The 15,678-nt window shown below is 38.4% G+C and overlaps 1 protein-coding gene across 4 annotated transcripts in view; it reads left to right on the top strand.

Annotated features, from left to right (window-relative positions):
* The window catches only part of cdk17 (cyclin-dependent kinase 17), a 133,290-nt gene that overhangs the window by 64,538 nt on the left and 53,074 nt on the right, over nt 1-15,678 (top strand). For all 4 annotated transcript variants that reach the window (XM_052033595.1, XM_052033594.1, XM_052033593.1 and 1 more), the window contains exon 3: nt 6,944-7,092. In XM_052033595.1, the coding sequence (XP_051889555.1) occupies nt 6,966-7,092 (127 nt within the window). In that variant the 5' untranslated portion in view covers nt 6,944-6,965. The remainder of the gene's footprint in view (nt 1-6,943; nt 7,093-15,678) is intronic.

Raw genomic sequence — 15,678 nt, 5'->3', positions numbered from 1 at the left:
GCTATTGTAAATTGACCTTGGGGTAGGTAGGTTGGTTGCACTTTTCTTAAAATTTTATTTACAGCATGGTAACAGGCCCTTTCAGCCCACCGAGTCCACGCCACCCACTTTAAACCCAAATTAACTTACCCGTACATCTTTGCAATGTGGGAGGAAACCAGAGCACCTGGAGGAAACCCACGCAGACACAGGAGAATGTACAAACTCCTTAGACAGCGACGGGAATCGAACCCCGATCGCTGGCGCTGTAATAGCGTCGCGCTAACCGCTACGCTACCGTGGGCTATGATGGGAAAAAAAATGAGATTTGTGTAGATAGCCACTTGATATTAACCACAGACATGGTAGACTATTATTTCCATGGCAGATAACTCTGATGCTAAGTTCAGACACATGACCGTGATACATGTGACTTTTTGTCACTGCATTCTCTCATTCTTGGCACTTGCTTGATGCATTGATTTTTACATGTTTAGATGCTCAGAAAATTCCATACTCTAATTTTGTATGTTCTCCCCATGACTGCATGGGTTTCTTCTGGGTGCTCTGGTTTCCTTCCACATTCCAAAGACGTACAGGTTAGGAAGTTGTGGGCATGCTATGTTGGTGCCGGAAATGTGGCGACACTTGCAGGCTGCCCCCAGAGCACTCTACGCAAATATGCATTTCACTATGTGTTTCGATGTACATGTGACAAAGAAATCTTATCTTAATATTTGTGACCCTATTCTAGCAAATTGTATTTGAATGAACTTGTTTTAAAATCTTAACTTTCACAAAAATTCAGTCATTCATAAAATATTGTAAATAATTTCTTATATAATGCTAACACCTTACCTTGCAGTAGAAATGCATATTCTGGCTTAAGTATCTTGTTGTGTTGTGTTTGGCTGCCTCATACTTCTGGAGGCCTTAAAAAAAATCCAAATGGGCTTCGAATCTTTGCCCTCAAATCAGCTGGTTTGCAAAGTACTGGTTTCTCTTCCCCTTTTAATTAATGCTTGTTTTTAAAAATGGGTAAATGGCTTTAGAAAAAAATCAAGAAATAATTGTTCTTGTGCGGCTTTGGGACCAATCTTACAGCGCATTTAGGTGGATAAATCCCCAGAGCCTTGACCAAGTGCGTCCTCAGACTTTGTGGGAGACCAGAGAAGCAATTGCGGAGGCCCTTGCAAAGATCCTTCATCATTAGCCACTGGTAAATTTCCTGAAGATTGGAAGGTGGCTCATGTTGTTCTGTTGTTTAAGAAAGGTAACAAGGACAAGCCAGGGAACTACAGGCCGGTCAGCCTGACATCGGTGGTGGGAAAGTTACTGGAGGGGATTCTGAGGGACAGGATCTACCAGCATTTGGATAGACAGAGGCTGATTAGGAGGAGTCAATGTGGCTTTGTGCGTGGAAAGTTGTGCTTGACTAATCTTCCAGAGTCTTTTGAAGAGGTAACCAAAAAGGTAGATGAGGGTAGGGCATTGGATGTTGTCTGTCTGGACTTCAGCAAGGCCTTCAAGATCCTGTATGGTTGGCTGGTCTGGAAGGTTAGGTCCCATGGAATCCAGGGAGAGCTAGTTAGATGGATTCAAAATTGGCTTGGGTAAGAAGCAGAGAGCGGTGGTTGAAGGTTGTTTCTCGCAACAGAAACTGGTGACGAGTGGTGTGCAACAGGGGTCGTATTGGGACCCTTGTTATTCGTTATTTATATAAATGATTTGGATGCAAACGCGCAAGGCTTGATCAGTAAGTTTGTGGATGACACGAAATTAAGAGGTGTGGTTGATGGTGAAGAAGGTTATCGTAGATTGCGGAGGGATCTTGATCAATTAGGGAAGTGGCAAATGGATTTCAATACAGCGTGAGGTGATGCATTTTCGAAAGTCAAATCAGCGTAGAGCACTAGGAAGTGTAATGGAACAGAGGGACCAAGGAGTACACGTGTATAGTTCATTGAAAGCAGTGTCACAGGTAGACAGGTTGGTGAAAAAGGCATTTAGCCATGCTGGCCTTCATCAGGGCATTGAGTATAGGAGTTGGGACGTTATGTTGCAGTTGTGCAAGTCGTTAGTGAGGCTGCACTTGGAGCACTGTGTACAGTTTTGCTTGCCCTATTGTAGAAAAGACATGGTTAAACTGGAAAGAATGCAGAGAAGATCTATGAGGACATTGCCAGGACTAGTGGGGCTGAGTTATAGGTTGGCCAGGCTGGGTCTTTATTCCTTGGAACGTAGGAGAATGGGGGACAACCTTACAGAAGTGTTTAAAATTTTGAGAGGCATAGATAAGGTGGATGGTAGCAGTCTTTTCCCAGGGGTAGGGGAGCCCAAAACTAGGGGGCATGGGTTGAGGGTGAGAGGGGCAAGATTTAAAAGGGACCTGAGGGGCAAATTTTTCATGCAGAGGGTGGGGAGTGTATGGAATGAGCTGCCAGAGGAAGTGTTTGAGGCAGGTATAATAGTAACGTTTAAGAAACACTTGGATAGGTACATGCAGGGGTGGAGCTTGGAGGGATTTGGGCTGAGTGTACAAAATTGGGACAAGCTGAGTGGGCACCGTGAACGGCATGGACTGGTTGGGCCGAAGGGCCTGTATCTGTGCTGTATTGCTTTATGACTCTTTTACATTTTACATTTAACATGTATTTCTAACTTGGAAAACAAGAAGCTATTAAGGAAAATATAAATAAATTTGAGGGTAATTATTGCCCTCTTGAGTGAACATGATATAAAAACAGAAAATGAAAAATACTGGAAAAATTAAGCAGGTAAGGCAGCATCTGTGGGAGGAGAAACAGTGTTTCAGATGAGGGACATTTCATCAGACTTGAGAAGTAATGAAACTAATTAGTCCAGATAGCAGTGAAGGTGGAGAAAGTCTGGTTGGTGGAACAAAGAATTTCTCTGATGGGGTGAAGTCATCTGACATCTGGCATCAGACTAAGCTACTACATCTGTGTAACTTGTGAATGTAGTTCTACTGAGAACAGGCTGGACAATACACAGAAAAGAAAATAAGATGGCAGGCAGAAATGGTCTTTATATAAGCAGGAAGAAGGAGCATGTTATCTAAAGAGGGAGCCTGCAGACTTGTAGTGGCTGTTGATTGCTGACCTATGAGATAGAGATAGAGGGGTCCAGAAAGGGAAGATTCGGAGATAGGCTAAGAGCAGGGTGGAAATTGGCTGCAAAAGTGATGAAATTTTTGAGTTCTGCATGATGTGGAAGGGAAGGAGTGTCACTAAACTACATGGGAGTGGACCTCCCAATCAAAAATGGTGAAATTAAAAAAAATAGAGGGAAGCATTGAAGGTTATAGCACTGGCGTAGGTTACAAAGATAGTGACGACCCAGTGGGATTTGGACTTGAATTTTAAATTATTCAGGCAAAGCACTTACCATTAGACCATCCAAAAATGCTGGGATTTTTTTAATATGTGCTTGATAGCCCTAATGACGATCCATTGTTTCTTCAGTTACTTGCCATCACCTTTTGTCTTTCTCAAAGGAAGCAGAATTTTTGAATATTTTTAATGCAGAGTTAGATTCTTGATGAGCAAAGATGTGAAAGCTTACTGTGGGTACATGGAATGTGACGTTGAAGTTGCAGTCGGATCAGCCATGTTAAGATTTGCATAGCAGGTTTAGCTTGAATTCCCAAGATTTCAGCTATTATGATTACACAACGTCTCTGCCATTGGTACCATCAGTTCTGACAAAGGGCCTCTGACTTGAGATGTTAACTCTCTTTCCACAGATGCTGTTTGACCTGCTGAATCTTTCCAACATTCTGTTTTCAATTCAGATTTACAGGGGTTTTTTTTACTTTAATCTCTACCATTGTGTCATTTTCTTGGTAGAAAGTGAACTAGATGAGGTGAGAATCATTCAGCAATGTTTTCTATGTCACAGTTCATCTGTTCTTAGCTTTTACAAGAAACTCGACAGGTTTAAGCACAGAAGTACAAATTGACATTCCAGTGAAATATTGAGGGAGTCCTTTAACATCCAAGGATGAAATATCGAGCCAAATCTCTGTCTGCTTTCGTAGATAGTCTTAAAGGATCCCTTCAATTCCAGAGCAAAGCAGGGGATTTAATCCCTGGGGAATGCATATCTCTGTCAACATCACCAAAGCTAAATATCGCCATTACTACACAACTAGTAGACAGCAGAGTGACACGGCTTACAAAGCTGCTACTTCACAGCAGCAGAGACCCAAGTTCAATCTGACCTTGTGTGCTGTTTGAGTGGAGTTTTCACGTTCTCCCTGTAACTGTGTGGATTTGCTCTGGTTTCCTTTCACATCCCAAAGATGTGCTGGTTGGTAGGTTAATTGACCAGTTAAATAGCCTCTCGTGGATAGGTGGTGGTAGAATCTGGGGGGAGTTGGAAAGGATGTGGGGAGAATAAAAAAAATAGAATGGGATTAGTGTAAATGGGTGGTTGATGGTTGGTGCAGACTCAATGTTTTCTGCCTCTCTCTGACTTTAGTAGATGGTGCCTTTCTGAACACAAATTGGCAGCTGTGTTTTCTACAGCACAGCAGTAAATGTAATTCAGAAATGCATAACTGGATGTATGAACTTTGGATATTCTGAAAGGAATGTGAAAAAACATTACTTAAATACGAGCTTGTATTTAAATGTTTTTTTCACATTCCTTTCGGAATATCCAAAGTTTTGGGTTTTTTTATATTTCGTTTCATTTATTGGTAAGTTGATTGAGTCATACAGAATGGAAACAGGCCATTCGGCCCAACTCATCTATGCTGACCATGTTTGGCCTGTGTTTTGCCAAATCCCTCTAAACCTTCCTGTACATGAACCTGTTTAAATATCTTTTAAACATTGTAATTGTACCCACCTCTACAGCTTCCTCTGGCATATGCCCACCATGCTCTGTGTGAAAAGGTTGCCCCTCAAATCCTTTTCAAATCATTCCCTTCTCACCTTAAACCTATGCCCTCTAGTTTTAGACTCCACTACCTGGGGGTGGGTGGAGGGGGGAGACTGTGACCGTTCACCTTATCTGTACCTCTCTAGATTTTATACACCTTTATAAGGTCCCCCACTAAGCCTCCTACGATCCATGGAAAAAATCCCAACCCAACCAACCTCTCCTTATAATACAAGCAACATCCTCGTGAATCTTTTCTGCACTCTTTCCAGCTCAATGACATCATTGCTATAGCTGGGCAACCAGAACTGGGCATAATACTCCAAGTGTGGTCTCATAAATGACTTGTACAGTTGTAACATGATGTCCCAATTCCTGTGCTCAATTCACCAGGCCAAGTAAACTTCAGTTGTTTTGATAGACAATGCTATAAGCATTGCAAAATAATATATTCCAGAGACTGGTGCTGTGATATTCCTTCATTAACCTGCAATTAAAATTTCTTTTGGAATGAACTTGGCCTAGATGCAATAAGTTTTAACGACGACATTGGTAGAATCAGCCCATCATATTGCCTAACATCTTAACTGCCCGTGAAATATCTTTACTTAGTTTGCTGTCTAAATGAAATAAAGATAATATGCAATTCTGCAGATGACTGGCATAAACAATCCTAAATTTTGGTTTGCATACTAGAATGCAAGCTGACATCAGGTGGAGTGGAGTTTGGATGGATTTTGAATAAACTCATGGCATAATCTGTCTAAGTCATTGGAAGTTGGTTTGAAGCTAATATTATACAGTGCTGTACTAGTTTTAGTGTAACGTATCTGTTGTGATGTTGTCTCCTAGATGAATTATGACAAAGAATATTGTTTCTAAAAACGATATTAGTAGGATTCCATGTTGTTGAAATATGGTGACTTTGGGAAAAACAATTATATTGTGCATGTTTTGGTGAATTTCAGTTTAAATAGAGAAAGAGAACAAAAATATGATCCTCAACATATGCTTAATTGTGTCTGTTACCTGTTCCATTCTGTTCTTAAAACCTGGGATACACTGCTGGAGAGAGAGCTATCCCGAGGTGTCACACGTTGAAGGGGATAACTTGTTCCTTGTGCCACCAGACTCTGTCTACCCACCATACCTCACCCCTCCTTGGTCCACCTATCAACTACTGGCCCCTGTCTCACCCCTCTCAATACCAGCTCTCCACTCTCAGGCCTGATGCAGGGTCTCGACCCAAAATGTCAAAAATTCCTTTCCCTGCACAGATGATGCTCGACCTGCTGAGTTCCTCCAGCAGTTACATTTTTGCTCCAGATTACAGCATCTTCAGTCTCTTGTGTCGGCACTTCCTCAGTGCAGTGTCAGCCTAGATTGTACGTTGAAGTCTTTGGATTTGAACCCACAACAGTACTGCAGTTGAGATGAGCTGACATAGCTGATAGTCAGAAAAACATTGTAGTGAAGGCAATTTTCAATGCTATTCTTGGAGATGAATGACTTTTTATTTCTTCAATACTGAGCCACACAGATTTCTTCCAAAGAATTCCTTGTTGTGCCAGTGACATTGATGTTACTTCGTATATAGTAAATGTGTTTTGCAGTTTTCTTATCATTCTTGATTACAACACTGTATATTCTATCTCTTCAAGTTAGACCTTCCAAGTTCAGAAAATTTAATTTGGAGATCAAGAAACATATCAGGACTTCTGACACAAAAGTAACATAAGAATGTAAAATAAGAAACTTAATAGATATTGAAGGAAATTTTTGAAACCATTTGTATCGGAGATTTAGCCAGTTTTTCCCAAGTTGTTATATACACTAATGGACATAGATTTTGCTGTGTGATATTTACAATTTACATGAGGTAACATTACTGAAAACTTCCTTAAACTTAGAAAGTTATTTAGGTAATAGTAGCTCTGCTAATGTGTAACTTTTTTTCAAATTAATATTTTGAATTAATTCTAAAGAGGATGAGCAGATGAATCTGACTACCTCGTTATTGAGTCTAATTGAGCTTAATGTTAACATTTAATTTTAGGCTTCTCTGAGTGGAAGATTTCATGGAAAAGATGAAAAAATTTAAGCGACGACTTTCTCTAACCTTGCGTGGCAGCCAAACAATTGACGAGTCTCTATCAGAGCTTGCAGAGCAAATGACCATTGAAGAAAATAGCAGTAAAGATAATGGTGAGTTATTTTTGTTAAATTGTTAAATTAGCACTGCCTATAATTATTACTTAAAATAATTTGCTTTACTGTTGGGACTGCTGTAAGCTTCATTTTTAATCTGGTGAATGCTGTACTTCTATGTCATGTACTTTTGATAAGGTAAAGACTTTGAATTGACATGAATAAACAAAAATGATTGAAGACATGAGTGCTTCTATTGCTGTTTGGTAAAATGCACACGATATTTCCCACGGATTCTGGGCAGATCCACTTTACGTGTAATTTTCTACACCTTGTAATTTTTTGAAGCTCAGAGGTTTCTATAGAGGTGGGATCCAGTTGATAAATGTGATTTTCGTTTCATCTGTTAGGGTATTGCTACCACTTAAGGATTTTGAAAATCACTTGCATATTCCTCATTTCAAAAGAGCATCATTATGGCATCACAGGAAAGACTGCAGATGCTGGAATCTGGAACAAAAAACAAACCACTGTGGGAACTCAGTGGGTCAAATGATACTTGTGGAGGCAAAGGGATAGTCGATATTTCAAGTCGAAGCCCTGCATTCTGAAACATCAACTATCCCTTTGCTTCCATAGATGCTGCTTGACCCACTGAATTCCTACATTAGCTTGACTTTATTTAATCATAATGCATGATACATAAAATTGAGGATGAATGATAATGTTCATTTATGATCTATCAGAAGTCTGTATTCTGCAGTGATGTTTCTGGCATATATTTTGCACTTAAATTACTCAATGCCAAAGCTTCTATCCAAAAATATTGGAAGGCACTGGTTTTAATCCTATCTCTTCAGTCAGTATCATTGAAATTTCTGTGAATGGTGATGCAAATACATGAATAAAACATTCTGTTCAGATTTTTCTTTTACCGTCATTTGCGATTCAGAGGGGTCTCAAAATAGAGAATGTTACCTGGAAGGTGGAAAAGAGAAACAACAGGTTATAAGCTAAGATACAAAAGGAAAATGCTCAAATGTTGGAAATCTGCAATAAAATTAGAAAATGCTGGCAACACTCAGCAGCTCAGGCACATTGGCGTGCTAACATTTCAGGCTAATAACTTTCATCTGAGGTTACAAACTAAGGGTTAAAATAACAAAATTTAGTTTTTAACAATAGCATTCTCCATACAAGCTCCTTAGTTTGTCATATTATGCATTAATTCTGGCTGTGGTGGTGTTGCATTTTCTGCCATTATGAGCCTCTGTCTGCTATTTGCATGGCATCCATGCAGAGTGAAAAATAGCTGGCTGGCAAGAGACATGAAAGCATATTTGACAGTAATTCAGGGTGAAGCTGGTATTGCAAGGGCCAGATATACCTAAATGAGAGGGATCAAAAGATTACGAGAAATAGAAACAGTTATTAAACTCTTTGAAATGAGGATGGCACCAGGCAGGTTGTGTTAGAGCCATACAGGTCCAATGAAATTTTAGTATTCTCAAGTGCCTAAATCTACATCATGTTGTATCGTAGATATGTGATGGTGTACAGACCAAACTATGGATCAGAACTGAGGATAGTTGAAGTTGTGGCTGTTAATGAGATGCACATTTGCTCCCTCTCTTTATCTCCCCTCCCATTATTTGTTTGCTGAACCTCCACATTGGCTGTCAAAGACTATTGTACAAGAACACCTCATCGAACCTAATCTCTTGCCTGTTGATGCACCTCAATGGATAACTTCATATTTTTCCACATTATATTCCATCTGCAATGTTCTTGACCACTCAGTGAGGTTATTTATACTCCCTACTCGCAATCAATTACACCTAGACCAAGTTTTGTATCATCATCAGATATAGGAAATAGGACATTTTTTTTCCTTCATCCAAATTGTTGATATAAATTGTAAATAGTGGGGCCCAAGTACTGATCGCTGCGGTACCAAACTAGTCATAGCCTGTCAGCCTTGGAGGGATCTGTTTCCACTGTTTTATTGCCTTACGGTAGCTAGTTTTCCATTGATGTTAGTGTATTCGTCTGAATTCTGTGTGTTCTTACCTTGTTGACCAACCTCATGTATAGGAACCTTATCAAAAGCCTTCTCGAAATCTGAATACACCACATCCTCTGGCTTCTCCTCATCAGTTCTGTGAGAAACATCTTCAAAGGACCCCAGTAGATTAGTCAGACATGATTTCCTTTTCCTAAATCCATGCTGACTCTATTCAATCCACTTATTTTTCATGGTTCTCTGTTATTACATAATTAAATATTTCAGCATTTTCCGTACTACTAATATTGGTCGTTTCTTGTTTTTTCTCTGCCTCCTTTCTATAACAGTAGGGTCACATTTGCTGTTCTCCAATCTATAGGAATAATTCCAGAAACTTTAGAATTTAGGAAGTTCATAACCAGAGTATTCACCATCTCTAAGCCATTTCTTTGAGAAAGGACATAGATCATTAGGTCTGTGTGATTTGTCGGCTTTTGGGCTTACCGACTTCTTTTGTACATCCCCAATACTTTCTTTACTTAAGTTTCTCATTCTGTCTTGACCTGTGGTTTTCTGGTATTTCTGGCAGTTTTGTTTTATGTCTTCCAAGAGGACAGACCCATAGCAGTTGTTTAATTTCTTATTCCCAATTATAAATTCTCCTCTCTCTCTCTGTCGGGGACCCACATTTGCCCTCATTAGTCTTTTCCTTTTTACTCATTAAAAACTCTTCTTTGTTTCTTGCTAGTTTAGCCTTCAATTCCATGTTGCAATTCTTTAGCTTTGCTTTGAATACTGAAATGCTCCAAATGCTTGGGGCTCATGCTGTTTGCCTACTTCATTATCCTTTTCAATATCGAACCAATTGTCACTTGAGAGTCAACAGTCCTATCTGATATCAGGACTGAAATAATGGTACAGTTTAACTTTTTTGAGAGACAGTTATTGGTCTATATTTTAGGTCTGCATTCCTATACTTTGGAAGTAGAATAGTAGGAAAGGTACATTTCTTTTACAGGATTTTAGAGTTGTTTCAGTCACAATTCTGATTTATTCCATCCAATATTGTCCTGTTCAAATTTTTAGTTTCATCTTACTGAAGCTTGCAGCATCTCCAGCTGCATATATTTTTTATCTTTTTTCAAGAAAGAAATGTGTATTAAATTATCATATAACTTTTACTGAATGTAAAAATCACTTAATGTAAGTTATAAGGTCAATAGATATTATCTATGCAATAACTTGTAAATGACCGTTTATATAAGAATATATGATAGTGAAGACTTTTAATAATTTTCTTCAACTGCCCATTGAATTCTATAATTAAATTGGATGTGATGTTAAGAATATTTATAGCTAACTGGTGTTTATTCCAGGATTATGAAGTGGCTAACTGATTTTCTTGAATATTCCTGGTATAACACTGCAGCTGAACTTAAACCGTCATTGGCACTTTTCCCATTACATATCGCAGTAGTGTTTTTTCCGTAGCAGCACTTTTCCATTGTTAGATTTCCTTGACTCAGTTGGGGCTTTGCTGCCAAAGAAAGGGTAGAACCTAGTGCTGTAAAGGTATGCATTGGACCATTTTATCTATTTCCTAATTTATTGTTGACACATACTTTTATCTAAATTATTTCTCTCAATGCAGTTTTGTTCATGGATTGCCTGTTTTCAGTTGATAATGTGTTACTAACTTTTGTATATGGGATTTTATACTGAGCAATTTATATACAACCTTGTGTTAAGATCAATTCCAGTTGGGAAAAACTTGAAATGAAAACACAAAATGCTTGGGGTACTCAGCAGGTCATTCAGTATCTTTGAAGAGAGAGAGAAAGAGTTAACATTTCAGGTCAAGACTCTTCAGAACTGGAAAAGTAAGAAAACAAGTGTGCTTGAATTTATAGAGAGAACTCGGAGAATGTCTGTTATAACGTAGAGACCAAGCTTGTTGAGTGATACAGTTACTTATGCTCTGTAAGAGAGAGAAATGAATGCTGCTTAATTATAGCTGATATGTCTAGAGGAGTATAAATAGAAGTGGTGGAGGGAAAAATATGCTGCAACTGACAGATTCAGAATACAGAAGTTCCTGGAGTTCTGGGGGAAAAAAAAGGGAGTGCTGGGTATACTCAGCAGAAACCTGTAATGGGGCCTTTCATCAAAATGCATGGAATATAGTCAGCAAAGGGAAAGAAAAGTCAATATTTGCACTGGTAGGTTCAAGTTTCAACATTTTGAAACTCTCCTTTGGACATAAGTAAAATGCAGAGCTTCAAGATGTCCTCAGGGAAACAACTAACTACTGCAGTACAGGCCATCCCTCGGTTCTTGCAGACATCCATTAAGTTGATTTTTGTCAGTAAATTGAAAAATACTCAAAATTCACTTGATGTGGTCACCATGCCTCTACGGTATTGTAATGAATGGCATCAAAAGCACATTAAGCTGATAAGAACGAACAATTACCAAAACCAGAGAGAGAGAGGAGACTAGTTCTGCTGTTCGTGGGAACAAATGTATGTACAGACTTAAGACTTCTGAATTTAATAATATCGTGGGAGCTTGTTCATGTGTAGGGGTGTCCAGAAATCAGGTGGTCGTAAGCTGAGAACAGACTTTACTGTCAGTAACCGTGCCGCCTGCCCACCCCCCCCCCCCCCCCCCCCCATTGCATTTGCTATGATTAAAGTCCATGAGGATAAGATAGAAGGAAGCCTTATGTGAAAGTTGATCAGCCTGTTGCGCTTCAGTCTATTTAATTCTCTGGATGAATATAAAACTAGTTCCATGATAGTTTCAATAGCTTTCAACCAACATGGAAACCAGTGCTATCTGAGATATTTCAAGTATAAAATAATATGCCTTATAACTATATGCGACTTCTGTGACAGTTTGGCAGATTCCTGGCTTAAGTGACTCTATTTGGGTGTTTCAAAATTGTTTCATGTGAATAAAATTGCCATCAATAAAGATTTGAAATAATGTTCATGATTAGTGCAAATTTATTTTTTTTCCTAATTTCACTGCACTTGCATGTGCTTTGTTCCCTTTTGTTTCCTCTATACTCGCATTCAACAATTTATGAAAAGATGAAAATATTTATCAAGATATTTTCTCTTTTGAGAGAGCTAATGTACATTTCATAAGCCTGTTAATAGATTTTTTTGGAGATTTCTGACCTTTATTAGCTTCCTACTCCCATTTCCAGCTGTAATTTTTAAGTTTGCTCAAGTCCTTGCAAAGGCATTATTGTTCTTTTACAGGATTTGGTGCCAGCTGGTACTGAGACTCTTGGATACTGCAAGAACAAAAATAAATTTTAAAGGATTTTGAAAACATTTTGAAATATATTAAATAAATATGCACTGGCATTTAGCTGGAGCTTCAGTGCACTGAGGCAAAAATTAACATTTAGGCTGTGTGGGCTTGTTGCTGTAAATCCAGATTCAGCAAAGCGACATTGTACTAAAGCATACAAAACTTCCATTCAGTACATTGTGCATTGCCTAACCAATATTGAAATCACTTTAAAGGAATCATTAGCCTCTTCTGACAAGAGAGTTCAGATTGCAAACAGAATCACTAGTAGAAGGGTTTTAATCTTTTGTTGCATTCTTTATTATAAATTGATACAATATAAACAGTTCCCAGTGGAAGAAAATAAAAACTTTCTACGAAATGAAAAGTAGAAGCAGGAGAAGATCATTCAGCCCTTCATGCTTGTTTTGCCATTTAATAAGCTCACAGGAGGTCTTTGACCTCAGCACCGCTTTCCTGCACTAATGTCATGTCCCTTAATATCTAAAAATCATCTTTCGATCTCTGTCCGGAATATCCTCAGCAATTGAGCTTTCCACAGCCCTTTTGGGTAGAGAACTCACTACCACCTTTGTGAAGTTAACCTTTCAGTCCAGAATGGTAGCCCCATTATTTTGAGACTGTGACATCTTGATCTTGATACCCTAGTCATGAAAAGAATGAATTCTGTATTTACCTGTCAAGCTTCATTAAAAATGTTTTGTTTCTATGAGATCCCCAACACACCACACTCCCTCCCATTCTTCGAAACTAAAGATTACAGACTTAAATCAGCTTAATCTGTCCTCGTATGACAAACCTGCCATCCCAGAAATCAAACTGTGCACCTATCTGTAACCACTCTTATTGCATCTATAGCCTTCCTTATGTAGACATGACTCCAGATGTGGTCTCATCAGGATCCTTTATAATTGAGGCAATATATCTGTATTATTGTGCTCAAAACCTTTTGCAATAAAGGCCAAGCATACTATCTGCCTTCCAAATTGCTTTCTTTACCTGCATGTTAACTTTCACAGGATTTGTCCTCAGAAACACCCTGGTCAATCTGAGCACCTTTCAATCTCTCAGTAAATAAAAGTTTAAAAAAAAACTGCAGATCCTGGAAATCTGAATTGTAAACATCAAATGCTGGAAACATTCAGCAGGTCAGGCAGCGTCTGTGGAGAGAGAGAGTTAAAATTTCACGTCAGAGACCCTTCATCGGGCCTTTCTGATGAAGCATCTTCAACCTGAAACTTTAACTCCTTCTCTTTCCAATGACCTGCTGAGTCTTTCAGGCTCTCACCTGTCAAGAAATACATCACCTTTCTAATTTTTCTACCAAAGTGGTTGAGCTTGCCTTTTTTGACATTACATTCAATCTGCCGTGGCCTTGCCAATTCACTTTGCCTGTCTATGTCCACCTGACGCCCCTGTGCATCCTCCCCATGGCCCACACTGCCACCTGGATTTGTATCATCTTAATTGGAAGAATTAAGTAAAGAAAAGAATTAAAAATCTTTGCTTAAATTTTAACAAATACTAATTTCTCTTTTTAACTGATTTTTAGCTCTTCATTTTTGATGTCTTCAATTTTTAAAAAATTAATCTATATATGCATTAAACAGTAACCTCCTTGTGGCTGTGTACTTGGAAACTTAATACCTTAAAAGTTGTGCAAACATAGTTGCATTGTGTACATTCTATTTTTATGCACACTTTCTCTTTTATTTGTAGTGAACTGCATCCAGCTATGTACCTTTTTAATACTGCTTTGGTCTGCTGACAGGCTGTTTGCTTTAACTGTAGTGTGTCTGATCAAAAACTGGAAAATTAACCATGTTTAATCCACTTCCTTTGCTATATTTTAGAATATTTTCAAAAGTTAATCTTTCAAATTGCCAACTTAAATTGAAAAACTATTTCCTAAAATAAAAAAAATTGTGGTTGCTGGTAGTAATTAGTCTGACAATCGCAGTTTCTTCTTTGGATCACTGATCACTTATTCATTGCCAAGCTCTGTATCACTTAAATCTTTATTTTTCTTTTTTTTCTTACTATGCTTTGTGAAATAATTATTCAAGACAGTATGCCTTTACTAATTTTTTTGGCCCTCTGAGTTTGACGTGCTGCTGGTTACATTTTTCATTGTTGTCCTTGCTTCATGCCATCAGCACGTTGATGTCTGAATAACTGAATCTTATTCCATTGCTAGCCAGGATCATGAAATTAGTCTGTTGAGACTTTTTTTCCCAGACTTCCTACATTGGAATTGCATTGCTTGAGTATGCCCTTCATTTTCCACCAATGAGTTTCTACTTGTTCCGTGGGATTCTTTTTTTTCACATTTTGTACTTAATCCTTAAAGATCTGTGCTGCAGATTGAAAAAGAAAACCACCAGCTAATTCTGAATGCTTTTCATTTGAAGCTCGAGATTTATCAGCACTTTCTATGCTATTAACTTTCTTAACCAAGCAGTGATTGTATTTCTGATTTATTAATACTACATTTGCAAGATGTGTCATCAAAGGTTTAATGAATTCAGCTTCATAACTTGCCATTGTAGGAAATGAATGAAATTCCTCTGCCCTTCATGTGTTCATAACAACCTCTTTAAATGTTACAGCTGGCATTGCTCACTTGTGACTAATGCATTACCTGATTCAGTAAGGCTTTGCGCAAAAAAAAAAGTCTCAACTCCTCTTTGCTCGTTCTAACACTTTCATTTGAAGTCAATACCCTTTGCTTCTACATAATGAAGAGATTTAACTACCTTAATATATTTAAAACCCCTTGATTGGCTCTCCCCTTTAACTAATGGAATGTAAGGTAAGGCAAATAAATTGTGTGCGACCTCAAAAATCTTCTGGCGCAATTTTATTCTCTGCTGCCCTCCCTGTGGGATGTGTGGTGCTCAAAAATGAATGCACTACTCCAGATGGGCTTCGACTAGAGGAGCTTCAGTTGTGCATATCCTCTATATTCCAGCCCCTTGGTATGATAAAGACTGAATAAATGTGGGTGGATAGGAAAAATAATCAAATCCACAATAATGGAGAAAAAGTAATTTATAGGTAGGAATAGTTGATATGTCAAAAAGTGAAGTATACCTGAACTAACCTCGCTGGATTATTTGTTGAGAGTGGACAAGACTTGTGCAGTAGTAATAATGTTTCTAGATTAACAAAAGATATGCCTAGGGAGACAAAGTGATCTCAGAGCATGTGTAATCAGGGGACGACAATGAATAGGTGGATGAGAGTAGGGTATACTCTCAGTGACCGAGCAGTGTTTTTCTTCCAATTTATTTTAATTGGTTTGACTTTGGAAT

Source organism: Pristis pectinata, chromosome 19, assembly GCF_009764475.1.
Source record: "Pristis pectinata isolate sPriPec2 chromosome 19, sPriPec2.1.pri, whole genome shotgun sequence".
In the NCBI taxonomy this organism is placed as follows: domain Eukaryota; kingdom Metazoa; phylum Chordata; class Chondrichthyes; order Rhinopristiformes; family Pristidae; genus Pristis; species Pristis pectinata.
The sequence above is the reverse complement of the archived record's forward strand: the minus strand, read 5'-3'. Positions and strand labels throughout refer to the sequence as shown.